The sequence below is a fragment of the Lichenostomus cassidix genome, unplaced genomic scaffold, assembly GCF_008360975.1.
Source record: "Lichenostomus cassidix isolate B80296 unplaced genomic scaffold, HeHo_3.0 HiC_scaffold_43, whole genome shotgun sequence".
Lineage (NCBI taxonomy): Eukaryota > Metazoa > Chordata > Aves > Passeriformes > Meliphagidae > Lichenostomus > Lichenostomus cassidix.
The window spans coordinates 2,479,760-2,495,889 of record NW_028147635.1 but is presented as its reverse complement, the minus strand read 5'-3'; the positions used below and the strand labels follow the sequence as shown (position 1 = coordinate 2,495,889).

At 52.8% G+C, this 16,130-nt stretch overlaps 2 protein-coding genes across 2 annotated transcripts in view; one reads left to right on the top strand and one right to left on the bottom strand.

Moving 5' to 3' along the window:
* The window catches only part of LOC146421150 (uncharacterized), a 278,146-nt gene that overhangs the window by 106,296 nt on the left and 155,720 nt on the right, over positions 1–16,130 (bottom strand). The gene's annotated exons all lie outside the window — the stretch shown is intronic.
* LOC146421157 (serine/threonine-protein kinase pim-1-like) lies at positions 787–3,113 on the top strand. Its single transcript, XM_085047671.1, has 6 exons — positions 787–805; positions 1,143–1,249; positions 1,344–1,394; positions 1,603–1,969; positions 2,581–2,757; positions 3,007–3,113. Exons 1-6 carry the CDS (start codon positions 787–789, stop codon positions 3,111–3,113), a joined length of 828 nt encoding a protein of 275 aa, XP_084903797.1.

Below are 16,130 nucleotides of genomic sequence, written 5' to 3'. Positions count from 1 at the left end.
CCATTAACTGCAAATGGATCTCACCTCGAAGATCCATGACTTAGCATGTTTTAGACTCTCTGAAATACCATGAGTTACACACAGTTTGTCTTCCCCCGTTCTGCTTGGAAAGCAATGCTGGAGACACAAGTGCAGTGCTTGGTCAGGTATGAATTCTAGAGACAGGGAATGTGCTCTGCTAGTGTTTGACCCTCAGCAGGGACAATGCCCAGAGCAGCCAAGGGGATTGCTGTGCCACTGTGCAGCAGTCAAGCCTCTGGATGTGGGCTGAACACGGCAAAGTTCCCGTGTTTGGACAGACTCAGGGGCTGCCCCCGGGGGCGCGCGGGGCTCGGCCGTGGGGCGCGCGAGGGCGAGCGGGGAACGGACAAACGGCCACTCGGACAAACGGTCACTCGGACAAACGGCCACTCGGACAAACGGCCACTCGGACAAACGGAGATTCGGACTAACGGAGATTCGGACTAACGGAGATTCGGACTAACGGCCCCGGAGCTTCAGTTGCAGCAGCGGCAGCAGCGGCAGCGGCGGCAGCGGCGCAGCTGAAGCGACAGAAGAGTTTCTAGGACCCTCTCCGTCCCTTTCTCCCGGCGTTCTCTCCCTCTCCCCCTGTCCCGCCTCCTCTCCCGGTGTCCCTTTCCCTGTGTCCCCTCCCTTTCGCGGGCTCCCTCTCCCCCTGCCGGGCGGGGCCATGCGCCCGGCCCGCCCCCTGCCCCGGCCGGGGCTGCCCCCTTCCCGCCCCCGGGCGGCCCGCCGCGCTCTCGGCTCCGCGCGGCTGTCGCCGGCATGGCTGTGGCGCTGCTGGGCGGGCCTCAGTGGCCACGGCTGGGGCAGCATCGCCTGTCCCTGGCTCCGCCTGTGCGGGCGGCGGCCCCGGCGGCGGCCCCGGCGGCCCCGGCTCCAAGCCCGGCGGCGGCCCCGGCTCCTCCTGGGGTCCGAGGAGGACACACATGGCTCGGCCGCTCCCGCCGCCTCCGCTGCGCCTTCCCCGGCCCGAGCTCCGCCGCTCGGCAGTCCGGCCGCCGTCCCCGAGCCGCCCGTGCCCCGTTCAGAGGGGCATGCCCGGCCCGGGGCGGTGCAGAGGCGGTCGGGGGCCGTGTGTGGCCCCGGGCCGAGCGGTGACGGCCGCGTGTCGCCCGCAGGGAAGGCGCAGGAGGCCCTGCAGGAGCGGTACCGGCTGGGTGCGCTGCTGGGCACAGGCGGGTTCGGCAGCGTCTACGCGGGGACGCGGCTAGCGGACGGCGCCCCGGTGAGTGGCGGGGCTGGAGGAGGAGGAGGAGGAGGAGGGTGGGGCTCGGCAGGGCGGGCGGCGAGCTGAGCCCGCTGCTGTCTCTTGCTCGCAGGTAGCCATCAAATGTGTCTCGAGGGACCGCATCCATCATTGGGGCGAGTTGGTGAGTGAGCGGGGCCAGCGGCAGAAGCCGGGCCGTGCCGGGCGGGGGTAAGCCGGGGCCCGGCAGGGTGGGAGCTGCCAGGACGCCTCGAGGGAGGTAGAGCGGGCGTGGGGTGAGCGGGGGGCGCAGAGCATCCCGGGCTGGGTGAGGGGTCCCAGAGCCCTGGCATGGCCTCAGCCCCACTGATGGCATCGTGTTCCTCCCGCAGCCTGATGGCACCCGTGCGCCCCTGGAGATCGTGCTGCTGCACAAGGTGTCCACTGGCTGTGCTGGTGTCATCCAGCTCCTGGAGTGGGTTGAGCTCCCCAGCGACTACCTGTTGGTGCTGGAGCGTCCGGAGCGCTGTCAGGACCTGTCGGATTTCCTGGCGGAGCGGAGGTTCCTGCCGGAGGAGGAGGCACGGGGGATGTTCCGGCAGGTGCTGGAGGCCGTGCAGCACTGCACCAGCTGCGGGGTGCTGCACAGGGACATCAAGCCCGAGAACATCCTGCTCGACCTGGCCACCATGCAGCTGAAACTCATCGATTTTGGCTGTGGCACCTTCCTCCAAGACACAGCCTACACCCAATTTGCAGGTGAGCCTTCCCAGGGGATGCTCCTGGGCATCTCATGGTCCAGCCTGGATGTAGCACTGGGGCTTCTGCTATAGCTGCCAGGCATGGGATTAACTCTTCAGGCAAGTTACTTTTGGGTGGAGGTCGAAGGGGGCAGCTTGCAGCCCTGTTGACCACCTTCACCACCCACTCTGCCCTTGGCCGGGCTGGGGCTGGGGCAGTCAGTCTGACAAACTCCAATGAGTGTAGCAGTGAGGGGTGTCAGACCCCATGTCCCAGCCAGTTTGGTAGGCAGGCGAGGAAGGTCTTGGACTGCTCCACTTCCCTTGTTTGCCTTGGCTTGTAATTGTTTTTTGGGGCCAAGGCAGAGAGGGATGAGAGTGGTTTTCCCCACCTCTGGGAATGGTTTTATTTTGCATGTCGTGGTTGGACCTCCCCAGGGCTTCTGCTGCCTCATTCCAGCAGCAGTGGCTTCTTTTCCAACCCCAAGTTTGTACACGCGTCACAGGTGCTGGTGAGAGGGCAGCAGGTCACCCTGTGTGCCACTGCTGCAGCCCCTGCATGCCCAGGGATGTGGGGTGAGGCTCTGGGAGCAGCAGCATCCCCTGATGAACTCCATCTGTATTCCACAGGAACCCTGTCCTACAGCCCACCAGAGTGGATCCACCTCAAATTCTACAACGGTGGGGCAGCAACGATCTGGACCCTGGGCCTCCTGCTGTACCACCTGGTCGTCGGGAAGCACCCATTCAGGAGGGGCCAGGAGATCATCTGGGGGTGGATCTTGTTCCCACGACGACTCTCTCAAGGTGGATCCTCATCTCTGTGGCACAGGGGGAATACCAGTGCTGGGAGAGAGCAGCAGGCTCATGAGCATCCTGCTCTGGCAGCTGCTGAGGAGGTGGCACATGTCCTGCTCTCCTCCAAAACAGAGAATGCCTGGGGAAGTTTAGGCACAGTTCTAGCACACCCAGCATGGCCTGGGCATGGGAACTGGGAGGGAAAAGTGGACAGGAGCCTTCTCCAACTGACTGGCAGTTTCTGGTTTCTCTCCTCAGAGTGCCAAGATGTTATTAAGAGGTGTCTGTCCATGCAACCCATGGACAGGCCATCACTGGAGGACCTCTTCAACGACCCTTGGATGCAGGGTGTTCGTCGGCCCTAGAAGATGGAAGAGATGCACGTGCACAGTTTGGTCCAGGGGCCTGGCAGGTAACAGCTCCAGACATCTTTTGGCAACCAGAAGTAAAGCAAACCAGATGTTTTTTTGACCTGCCTGTAGCTCTGAGCTGGGATCATCAGGGAACTCACAGCTCTTGTGCTGGAGCTGAGTTGGAGATCTGCTCTGGCAAGCACTGGTGGCCACCATCCACCCTGGTTTTGCTTGTCCTGGTTCATTGTTGTCTGGGGCCCTGGGCAGAACACTGACAGCCTGGTGTGGCCCCCAGGGAAGAAGCAGGAGCCCCTGGAGATGCTGCACCAGGTGGAGCTGCAGCTGGAGACACCAAAGAGGACTTCAAGGATGACAACCTCTTCCTTGTCCTGGTGACATGAAAGCTGAAGATGATTGACTTAAATTCTGGCACCTTCTTCTCTTTGGTAGGGCTTGCGGGGATGGTCTGGGGTGGTAATGAAATGGGAGTTGGCTCCTGGCCCTGCCAACAGTCCCCAGCACCCACTATGCCCTGGGCTGGGGCTGGGGGCAGCCACCCTGACCAAAACAAACCCAAATTGGGGGGAGCAGAGGTGGGACTCCAGAAGCTGTGCAGCAGCAGGTTTGTTAGGCAGGGGAGGAAGGGCTTGGGCTGCTCCACTGCCCTTGTTTGCCCTGGATTACCATTATTTTGGGGGAGCTATGAAGGGGGAAGGAAGAAAGCCCTGGTTTGCCCCAGCTGTGAGTGGGTTTTTCCCTGGCATGGAGGGGTTAGTCCTTCCTTGAGCTCCTGACAGTGATAATGTTGTAACTTTTTTCTTGTTTCCACCTTTTCTTTGTAATCTCATTGCTTTGCTGTTTGGTTTTTAAAGGAATAGCTCTCACTGGTGTCTGGTCTGGATGGAGCAGTGCTGGGACCAGCTGCAGAATGGCTCAGATGTGCCCTTGGAGAAAGGTGAGGACATCCTTTGGGAGCAGCTTTTCTTCCAGCAGCAGATGCCATGAGGTGGATCCCCATCTTCTCAGCAGGGGTGGGATGAGGGCTCTGGGGAGATGGCAGCGAGCACAGGAGCATCCTGCTCTGGGCAGCTGCTGAGGAGGTGGATCTACCATGGCTGGCTGGAGGCTGGGCACATGTCCTGCCCTCCTGCTCTCCTCCCACAGGCAGCAGTGATGGGGAGGTTTGGGCACAGCTCTGAGCTCAGCCAGCATGGCCTGGGCACTGCGGGCAGTTGGGACAAGGGGGACAGGAGCCTTCAGCTGATGGGCAGTTTCTGGTTTCTGTCCTTCCAGCTGAGCTCTGTGGATGTCCACAGGATGTTTTGTCTGTCCCACTCTTCATTCCTTTTGGGTTGGAATTGTGCAATTGCACTTTCTTCCTCCTCTAGAAGTGCCACGAGTGAGCCAAACCTGGCGAGTGGGCTGTTGTTCCTAAGGCAGTGCAGTCTGGAGTTGGTGAATGAAGAATTGCCCTTCTCCACTTCCAAACCAGAGCAAAAAGCGGTAAGTGGGACTCTGCACCTTTAAGAAACCTCTGACAATTTCAAAGGGAATGCACAGCTCATTCACAGGGTGAGAAGAAAGGGCATCTTGCTAATGAGATGGGGATCAACAGAATCTGGATTCCCAGTCCTGCTCGGAGCTGGCAGAGCACAATCAATTTCTTACTGCTTCAACCACAATTTAAAATAACTTAATATTGGAAATAAACCCCAGAATCTGTTAAAAAAGGCTGATGAAGTCAGTAAGATAGATCCATGCTATCAGCACATTGACAAAGTAAATAACTGAGCTCACTTTTACAAAAGATCAGTTACCTCTTAATCCAAAGTTACAGAAGATTTTACACTACACACCTGAGTTTTGTTTTTATCTTTCGTATTTCATCTAGGCTTTTTTCTTTTCTCTTTTTTCTTTTCTTAAAACAGAAAACATGTCCTAAAAAAGAAATGTCCTTTGCTCCTGGTCCTGATGTGAAGCAGCTCCCTTCCCTCTGGCCCCAGGGCTTGGGGCACTGTCAGCACCTGCTGCTTCAGCCACTGCTTCTGCTGGCATTGAGAGCTACAACCAAACTGTGGCTGATCCCGAGGGAGCAGCAGCAGGGCCTGGAGCTGATCCCTGAGTCTGGGGCAGGGCTGGACAAATGACCCCACAGCAGCAGCAGCAGCAGCAGCAAATGGAGCTGGCTTTGAGCACAGCCCCTGTCACTCTTGCCTCCTGTTTGCAGTGGTATCACAGCAGCCTGAGGCACCTGGGAGCCCTCAGTGCCAGCAGGGACTTGAGATGGCAGGCCCTGGGCTCCTGGAGGTTGTGCAAGGAACGGAGCTGGGCACTCCCTGTCCATATGGAGCTTGCAGATGGAAAAGGCTGCTGTGCCCAGGCAGCTCCAAGGGCAGAGAAATGAGGCTCTCGAGCACTTGATCTGGGCCAGTTCCACAGTCCTGGGCAGCAGCCAGCGAGCAGAGGAGGAACAGAGGGCACAGCAAGAGGGACAAAACCAGTCAAGAGCAGAGACTGGAGAGAGCCAGACCTGGCAGAAGGAACAGCTGCTTCCTTGCACTCTTGAAGAAAGCTCTTGGCTGTTTCAGAGCACTGAAAGGCCTGAAGGGCACAGAGGAGGCAACACCAAACAATGCTCCTGTTTTCACACCCTCCCCTCTCAGTGTCCCAGAAGGAACTGGATGAGCTGTATTCTTCTCTCATAGTCATCTTGTTCATCAAGAGCAGCTTAGCACCAGGAGCTAGAGGGCCTGAAGCCTTAGGCCTCAAGAGCTGACCAAGAGGGAACTTTCTGAGCAAAATGATGCTGCTAACTTGTACCAGGCTGAATGGAGCAGATGAAATCCTGGAATTCTAGACACTTTTCTGTTGGAAAAGACATCTGCGCTTATCAAGCCCAACCGCTCACCCAGCACTGTCAGCCCAGCACTAAACCACATCCCTGAAGTGCCAAGGCCTGAACAAGAGGCCTGACTGAGGCCTGAACAACAGGCCTGAGCCAAAGGTGACCTCTCGATGAGCCTTCCAACCAAAGGCCATCTTTGTATCCACTCATTAACGAAACATGTATGATCATTAGCATCGTGATAGATGTATCCACTAATTAGTGAATCATGTATTGACTTTTCTGTATTTAGAAGCTAAACAAGGCCATGAAATCCAACATCTGGCCTGGTTTGGGGCTGTATGGTCAAAGTCAACTCCCTTGGTTCCTCCTTGAGCCCTGGCCAGGCTTTGGGAGAATCCAAGTGGAGAATGAATCCAGATGTTCCTGCACTGGAAGTGCTGTCAGTTTGTTTGTTCAGCACTCTCCAAGCTGGGCTCTCTCCCAGCGAGGTTGGAAGCCTCACCTGTGGCTGGACACAGCTGCAGGAATTCCCAGTGTCCAGAGTGGCTCTGCAGTCCTTGGCTGTGACAGCTTCCCCAGCTGATGTGTGGGGCTGGGTGATGGTAAAGTCTGAGGGTAACTGGTGATGGATCTTTCTAAATCCCTTCAGGCAATCTTTGGTAGGAATGATTGGGTGCATTGCTGAGCTTCTCCTGTTGTGATTCTTTGCTGCTCTGAACTATAGGAAATTGCACTGATTCCTTCAGTTGGTGTCTGTGTCTTTGGTGCTGGCCCTGCCCACTGGCAAAACAACATTGGCATAGTCTGTCCAGATCACAGCAAAATGTCACTTTTTAAATATAAATGTAAGGAATTGGTCCCATCCAAGATTCCTGGTTGGGAAGACCTTCCCTATAGTTCACTGGCTCTGGAGTGGGCTGAGATCAGAGCACTGTGTGAGCAATGGGGAAGTCAGCTAAAAGAAGCTGATCTGCTGGGTGTATTAAAATGCATCCAAAATTGCATATGGAAAAAGGAAAAGAACTTGTGGGTTTGGGAAGATGAGGATAAATTTTGTTAACAGTATATTGTATAAAGCACCAACAGAAGGAACAATTGTGTTTGGAATGCTCCCACATGGAGCAACAGACGTTTTTAATCTCGAGCTCAGATTTCTTTGTGCAAGTGAAATTATATAATAATATAATAAATAAATATATATAATTATATGTAAATATATAATTAAAATATGTATGTATGTGTGTATATATATATATATACACAAATTAATAATAATGTGAAATAATGCTGACAATATTAATTTGTTAGCTTTTGCTGCTCAGGGATGTAATACTAAATACCCTACAGAAAATGTCTGGCCAGGACCTGAACGTCAGTGGGAAAATTGGCGAGTTTGTGTATGATGAATAAAGGAGGATGGGATGAAATTGGCTATTTTTATAGGGTTTTCTGATACTGTGATATGGAATGCTTTGTCTGTTACTGTGAGAAATAAAGTGATTAAGGCTGCTGGGTTTATCATATACCACACTGTCCACAAGCTGTAGGATTTGTGGAATGGATGGAGGGTTTGTTAAAAGAGCAGATGAAAAAATGAGGAGATGGGAACATGTCCTGGTGGAGAACCCCTTACAGGTCCACCCCAGAAGCTGCATGACTGGACCTTTATGCATTAGATTTAATGAGGATAAATCAGAAGCAAATGAGAGTTACCAATACCAAAACAGGAATTCAGATTCCTCCAGGACACTTTGGTTTGATAACTGCTCACTGCAGCTTGGCCTTGCAAAGTGTTCATGTCATGGGAGGAGTAATCGATACAAATAATCAAGAAGAAATTAAATTCTGGTTAACAATAGTGAACAAGATTTGATTATGCAACCCCATGACAGGATAGGGCAATAACTGATAATACAGTTTTAAAAACAGTTGTGAAAAAAAGAGATCCACCTCAAATCTGTACTGCTTGTGGAGATAAAGGGTTTGGATCCAGCAGTCGTAATAATGGAGCCAAGGTGTGGATCCAGAGGCCAAATGGCCTCCTGAGCCAGCTGAAGGAACAGCTCTGGGGAAAGACAACACAGTTTTAATCCTGAAACCTGGGCAGGAACAATGAGAATATGTCCCTGCAGCCAAGTGTTCTATGGGAGAACAAGTAGATGTTATAGGATGTTGTTTCACAGATCCTGCCAGACCAAATCTCCCTGTTTGCCCCAACGTTCCCTTTGGAAAATGCTCTGATCCACAGGGCTCCATGTGAAGGCTGATGTGACCCTGAGTGCCTTCCACAGGAATTCCAGCCAGGAGCCTGGAGCACCTCAAGGACTGGGACCTGGCAGCTCTCCAGCCAAAGGGGAAAGGACCCCACCAAGCCTCGTTACCCACAGACACTGCAGTGAAGCTGAACAGCAAAGGACCTTGGGGGCATTATTGTGGAATTAAAAAGGAGCCAGCTCCATGGACAATGGAATTATTGTTCCTGACCTGAATGAGATTGAGGAAAAAGGATGAATAACCTTGTCACTAAAGTACTGCTTATGTCTGTAAGTTGTATCTTGATAGTCAACCAGAATCTTTGTTTACCAGAAACACCTCTAAAGTGTCACCAAGGGATTAGTCATAAGAATTCCTATGAAAATGTAAAGACCAAAGCAGCCAAAGTACTCATTGTAACTAATTGCTGGGTATGTTCTCAACTAATGTTGGGAGGAACAGGATTCCCTTGGAGGGCCCACGCTGCAGGGTGGCAGAACTCTCTCAATGGGCTCTGACTTGTAAAAGAGCCAGTTGAAGGGATAATTAAAGAAAACTGTGCTGTGGAACAGAGGAATACAATTATCAATTTTACAGGATTCACTATGATTTGCCTTCAGGAGAAACCTACCCTGTTATAGTTAGAGGCCACAATGTGAAAGGATTTCTGTGCTTGAACATCACTCACAATGTCAATAGAGCTTGGGGTGCTGGAGCTGCTCAGGGTCAGTGTTACACCACTCTCAGCTGCAGTGCCACCCTTTTGGGTACTTTGGCAACAACCACAGGGAAGAGTTGGGGACAAGAGAACATTTTCCACCCAAAGAGTGCCTTTGATTTCAGAAAGCCAAAGATTCTGGTTCACCCTGTGTCCCATGTGCATTGCTTTGTCCTGTAGAGTCTATGTTAATGAGCTAAATCAATTATTAGAAGTAGCAAATGATACTGCAAAAATATTGAATAGCACATCCTATGAGCTCCAACAAACACAAATGGGAGCTCTACAGAACCACATGGTCTTGGACTATCTGCTTGCTGTCCAAGGAGGAACCTGTGCTATTCTAGGACAGGAACATTGCACTTGTATCAGTGATGGGTTTGGAGTCCAACAGTGAGGAATGACCTCAATAGAAAGAGCAGTAGAAGAGTGGCATAAAGAAGAAAATTCTCCCTGGTGGAATTGGCTGCATGGCTGCCAAATTGGAGGCTGCTGTGAAATGCATTTGTGACAGTGACTGTGATCATTGCAGTGTGTGCACTTGGTGTGTTATGATTCCATGTTAGAGTTGTTGTGACACTTTGTGCTGAAAAATGGAGCACTGAGACTTGTCTGAAAAGAGGCACAGTCTCAGTAAAAAGGGGGATTCGATAACATAGAGAATAGGAACTATTTAGGCATGTTTTAAAAGGAATGCAAAGTATAGATCTGAGTAATGAACTTGAACAGCACTTAATTGAAAACAAGTGGTGACGCCTTTGCACCTAATACCTTAATCTATTCTAAAAGACTATTATTGAAAGAATTGTTATTAAGGTTGTAGTTCATGTGTCAGTCAGAGGGCCCATTGAAGTACTAAGGCTTGAACAGTCCTGAGCAATAGCTGACCTCTTGATGAACCTTCCAAAAAAAGGTTATATTTGTATCTGCTCATTAATGAAACATTATTACCAAAATGATCTATGTATCTGGGCATTGGGGAAACCTGTATTTACCTTTCTGTATTTAGAAGCCAGACAAAGCCACGTCTGTCTTTGTTGGGGGTGCAGTATGAAAGAAAACTCCCTTGGTTCCTCCTTGAGCCCTGGCCAGGCTTTGGGAGAAACCAGTCAGGAGAATGAAACCAGATGTTCCCTCATAAGAAGTGATGTCAGCTTGTTTGTTTAACAGTGTCAAAGCTGGGCCCTCTCCCAGCAAGGCTGGAAGTCTCACCTGTGGGAGTTCCCAGTGTCCAGAATGGCTCTGCAGTCCTTGGCTGTGACAGCTTCCCCAGCTGATGTGTGGGGCTGGGTGATGGTAAAGTCTGATGCTAACTGGTGATGGATCTTTCTTAATCACTACAGGCAATCTTTGGTAGGAATGATTGGGTGCATTGTTGATCTTATCCTGTTGTAATTCTTTGGTAATTATTTGTGCATTGCTGAGCTTATCCTTTTGTTCTTCTTTGCAGTTTTGTGTTATAATAAATTACACTGTTCCCTCAGTTGGTGTCTGTCTTTGGTACTGACACTGCCCACCAGCAAAACAGACACTGAGGGCCCCATAGAACCAAAGGGGCATTGTGACACTGCAGGGCCTCGTGTAACCCAGGGGACCATGGTGACACTGTGGGGCTTAAAGGAACCAAGGTGCCATTGTGACACTGTGGGGCCCCATGAAGATAAGGAGACCATTGTGACATTGCAAGGCCTCATGGAGCCAAGGGGCCATTGTGACATCATGGGGCCCTAACCAGCCAAGGGACACTGTGACACTGTGGAGAACCATGGAACCAAGGAGAGCATTGTGACATTTCAGGGCTTCGTGCAACCAAGGGTCCACTGTGATACTGCAGAACCAAGGAGACCTTTCTGGGGTCCTTTGGGGCCCCATAGAAACAAGGACCATTGTGACACTGTGGGGCATCATGGAAACAAGGGGCCATTGTGACACTGCAGGGCCTTCTGGAGCCATGGAGACCATTTGGAAACTTCAGGGCCTTGTGGAGCCAAGGGGACATTGTGACACTCTGGGGACCCATGGAATAAGGGAGATCATTGTGACACTCTGGGGCTCCATGGAACCATTCTGACACTGCAGGGACTTGTGTAACCAAGGGTCCATTGTTTTCTTCTTCCTGGCACTGCCCAGTCCAGACTCTCCCTACCTCTGCCCCAGCCCAGCAGAGCAGCCCAGTCCTATCTGGCCGTGCAGCAAGAATGGGAAGCAATGGAGGTCAGGGACAGTGACTCTGTGTCTGGAATGCTCAGGAGATCCTCAGCTCTGGCATCTCCTGCAGCCCCAGGACAGCCCCACTGCCCAGGACAGCAGCAGAAAGTTTGCCCTGGGGCTCCTCAGGCAGCTCCTGCTGCCCCAGCTCTTGCCAGGACTCCTGTGCACACACACAAGGGCTCCTGCTCTTCTCCTGGCACATCCCAGGTGCCCACAGAGCCTTTCCCAGGGGATCACAGCTGTGCTGGCCTGAGCAGCCATTGCTGCAGCCCCTGCCCTGCTCCCCACAGCCCCACAGAGCTGGGGGTGCTGCTCTGCAGAGCACGGGGGCTGTGCTGCCTGGGGCCATGGGCTGCCTCTGCTGGGCTCTGCTGCTCCAGCTGGGACACACAGGCAGCTGATGGTGCTCCCTGCACTCAGCCCTCCCACACGAGCTCTGCTGGGGCCATGGAGGCTGCTCAGAGCTGCCTGCCTTGTTCCAGGCCTGCCAGATGGCCTTGGGGCTGCCCTGGATCCTCCTCTGGAAGTTCCCTGAGGCTCAGAGGAGGCACTGCCCACACTCCTTTCCCTGTCCCTGCTGTGCCCCAGGGGCTGCAGAGCTCTCATGGGTCACAGCAGACATTCAGTCCTTTATCTCTGGGTGACTCTGATGCCTGGAACAGGCTACATGAAAACAGATGCCAAAACAATTAGGTGTATAAAAAGTGGAAAAAATTTATTCAAGTCCTTCAAGGTATATTCGGGCAAGCAATGTCTCCCTCAGGGACTAAACCCAACATGGACACCAGGTCAGAAGCTCTTCACCTTTTATAAGTTTTGCCTTATTAGCATATTGGTCCCTAATTCTCTAATCACACCTTCAGGCGATGACACTGACCACCCCAGGCCCTGCTCCCCCCTTCCCACTGTTGTTTAGATAATTTCTGGCCCTAGGGTAATGAATATGTCCTTGAATCTCTGTCCCAAAAGCTTTGTTTTGGTTAAATGTGTTGGGAACAGAGGTTTTCTGCATTCTGTAAGAGCACAGAGCTACACGAAGTTACAGACATATGAAGAGAAAAAACCCCAAAATTATTAAGGCATCATTGTGACCCCAGGGATATCCCAGACCATGTCACTTCATGCTCAGGATATGCAGTGGGGGGAAGAAGGAGGAAGGGGGGACGTTTGGAGGGATGGTTTTTGTCTTCCCAAGTCACTGTTCTGTGGGATGGAGCCCTGCTCTCCTGGAGGTGCTGAACAGCTGCCCAGCCCTGGGAAGGGCTGAAGGAATTCCTTCTTTTGCTTTGCTCATGTGGTGCCTTTTGCTTTCCCTGTTCAAGTGCCTTGATCTCAACCCACTCCAGTTTTTACCCTCCCAACTCTCTCCCTGATCCCAATGGTGGGGAGTGACCGAGGGGCTGTGAGGTGCTGCCTGGGTTGAAACAAGACACCAATTGTCTGTGCTTTGCTTTGCAATATTTCAGAGCAAGTGTGTGTTTTATTCACCTCAAGAAGTGTAACAAAAGTTTCCCAACAGCTTCTAAGAGATAGAAATGCCAAACATATTTAAAGGGTTTATGGATAACTTTAAAAAACTTGCATGACAATGAGCCTGGAAATCACAGATGCTTATTTTACTCAATGCTTAATGGGTACTAAATTTACTCAAGCATTAATGCTTAAGAGAGCTCTTGTGATTTACTGTGAAGAAATATTCAGGGATCCCTTAGAGAGCTCTGTTCTTCCTAATTTGCTTTACTGGGTTCTTCTTCTACTTTTACATGTTTATAATTTGAAAGTTATAAAATATACATTGTCTTTTGGACATAGGTAAAAAGGTTAAAGTAGGTAAATCCAACTAGTTTTCCATTCTGACTTTCAAGAAATTTCAGTGTCAGAGTTTGTGAATGACAGTAAATTCACTGTCATTCTGAAGAATTAATTGTTAAATTAATACTGGAGGCTGTCACATGCAGCCTCATTCAGAGTCATTGCTTGTAGATGGCACACATTAAATCCTTATATTGAAAGATTTTAAGATCCCACTATTACATTTTAGAGGAATCTCCTGTTCCAGAGTCATGACAAAGTTCTAACAGATGAATTACATGAAATGTTATCATTTGGATCTCCAAGCAGGATGGAATTGACTTCTCCACGCTGATATGAAATGTTTCAGAGTAGTTTACAGAACCAGAGAATCATGGAACCCCAGAACAGTTTGGGTTGGGAGGGACCTTGAAGCCCATCCAGTGCCACCCCCTGCCATGGGCAGGGACACCTTCCACTATCCCAGGCTGCTCCAAGCCCCAGTGTCCAACCTGGCCTTGGACACTTGCAGGGATCCAGGGGCAGCCACAGCTTCTCTGGGCACCCTGTGCCAGGGCCTCCCCACCCTCCCAGGGAACAAGTCCTTCCCAAGAGCCCATCCAAGCCCTCTGAAATGGGAGTATTCACCAGCACTTCCTCTTGCAATTTCCCAGTTTCAAATGGAGCTGTGTGAACGTTTCAGCCTTTTTTTGAAATTGTGTTCCAACATCTCATCTCTGGAGTTCTTTCCTTTGCCTTCTGAACTGTGGGAGTTCTCCTCTGTTTTATTCTGCATTCTAAAGGGGCAAATGATGGAATTCTCAACTATGGTGGAATGAAAACCTTTTTCCCAATGAGCCCAGTATTTGCACACCACAGTTCTTGACCCTAAAGTTGGGGTTGCACATATTCCATGTGCAAGAGCCTCTGCATTTTTCAGTGGACCCTCTATCCTGATTTGAGAAGGGAATTCTCTGCTGAGTGTGCAATTATTAGAATTAATAAACACCAAAAAATGATTTTTTGGACAGAAAAAGGATTTTTTGGAATAGTTTCCACAAGCATTTCTACCTTCTAATTATTTACAAACAAATTTCAGCCTGCAGCAATGCCTTCTAGAACTTTACAGCTGTGCATGATGTGCAAACACAGTTTTTAAAGCTGTGGCACATGCACTGATTGCTTTTGCAGCCCCTGATGTGTCCCTGCGAGAGGCTGTGTGACAGCTCTGTCACCGCCCTCTTTGCACACTGCTGTCCCAGCCGGTTCCAGCCGGTATGCAGCTGGTTCTGAGCCCCCCTAGCCCGCCGCTGTCCTGGGGCTGCTGGGGAGTGGCCCGTGGGGACAGCAGCGCCTTGCAGGCTCCTTTGTGACGTGTGGCTGCGTGTGCCCAGAGCCCATTGTGACACCTGGGGACACGGCGTGAGCAGGAGGCTATAAAAGGGCACCAAATGGCTGGGGGTGCTCACTGCCAGGGGAGCAGCTCCGTCTGGAGACAGCATCTCCCCGAGCTAGGGTAGCATCGGATCGACTCCAAGATGTCCACGGACAAGGAGATGAGCACCGACGTGCAGCCCAAGAAGAAGTGGCTGATGTTTGGCAGAAGGCAGAAGGTGAGGGATGGGCTAGCAGGCAGCTGCCTCGGGGCTCGGGGCGGGCTTGCGGGCACGGAGGGAGCTGCTGTGCCAGGGGGGCCGTTTGCACCGCAGAGGGCCAGCTGGTCCTCATCCTTCTCCTGCTCCGTGCAGCTGTCCAACTGCGAGTCACGGGCAGCCCCGCAGGAAGCTGAGGAGCACCGTGACTCCTGTGCTGCCTCTGTGGCGCCAGGCGGCAGCAGCAGAGAGCCGGGCAGCCCCGCACAGCCCCAGGGGCCGCGGCCAGGCTCTGCTGCGCTCGCTGCGGCGCGGCTCCCGTGCCATCCTGAGCGGGATGGCGGCTGTGATCCGGCGACGCGGCCAGCAGCCGGGGACACGGCGGCCCCCGCATCAGGGCACGGGGACAGGGACGGCAGCAGCAGCCCCCGCACTGGGGCCGGAGAGCCGGGCAGCTGCCCCGCACAGCCCCTGCTGCCCCCCCAGCCGGGAGCCCGGCCAGCTGGAAGCTCTGGGTGGGCAGGGGGCAGGGGCAGCAGCAGGGGCTGTGCTGACAGCACCAGAGACTGAGGAAAACGCCTGTGTCATCCTGGAGGAAGACTGTCAAGGGGAACATGAATGACACCCAAGCTGAAGAAGTGGAGAAGAGAGGCCTCCTGTGAGGCCCTGCCAGGCCTGGGCAGAGCACAGGAAACTTCATCCATGGCCAGCCACAGGCCAAGGCCCAGCTCTGCCCATCAGAGCCCCTCACAGTGGGGAAAAGGCCTCAACTCCATACCCAGTTATGCACCAGTGCCCCCAAGCCCCTTGCCCAGCCAGCTGGAAGATCTCGGTGGGCAGGGGACAGGGGCAGGGGCAGAGCCATGCCTGTCAGAGGCACCAACCACAGAGGGATCCAGCTCTGAGGAGCTCAGGTTTGTCTGCAGTTTGCCAGGGCTGTCCACAGAGTGGGCAGAGATCACACACCTGAGCTGGAGCACTGAGGAGGAGAGAGCCTCAGGGTCCCTCCCAGGTGAGGCATGGCCTGAAGATGAAGAGCTGAGCAGCAGGCCTGGGGAAGAGAATGGCTCAGGCTCCTTGCCATGTTGGTCGTGGGCTGAAGACACAGCTGAGCTGGAGCAGTGAGGCAGAGAGTGGCTCAGGGTCTCTCCCATTAGAGGCCTGGGCCGAAGACAGAGACCTGAGTGGGAACGCTGACAAGGACAGTGGCTCTGTGTCCCTCCCAGGTGACTTGTGGCTGGAATGCAGCCACCCAGCCTGGAGGATAGAGGATGACAGACAGTGACTCAGGGTCCCTCCTATGGGACATTCCAGATGGCACTTGGGAACAGCAATTCCTAGAGTGGCACAGGTGGTTGAGCATCTGCAAGGCCTGCGCTCAGCTGTGGCTGTGGCTGTCCCCGAGTGGCAGCTGTCCCACTTCAGGAGGGTGCTCAGGGCATTTGGGAGCCTCAGACACCTCATTCCAGTGCTCCAGTCAGAGGAGCCATCCCACCATGGCTCTGTGGGAATGCCAATGGTGTAACACCCACGGAGGCATGAGCACTGGAATGAGCTCTGGAACGCTCTGTCCTTGCTCTCCTTTGCTCCATGTGTGTTTGTGCACAGCCCCTGAG

What these genes read in the sequence shown, in the direction of transcription:
- LOC146421157 (XM_085047671.1), top strand. An exon ending in TCCATCATTGGGGCGAGTTG is followed by an intron (nt 1,395 to 1,602) that starts GTGAGTGAGCGG and finishes TTCCTCCCGCAG; the next exon opens with CCTGATGGCACCCGTGCGCC. An exon ending in CCCACGACGACTCTCTCAAG is followed by an intron (nt 2,758 to 3,006) that starts GTGGATCCTCAT and finishes TTCTCTCCTCAG; the next exon opens with AGTGCCAAGATGTTATTAAG.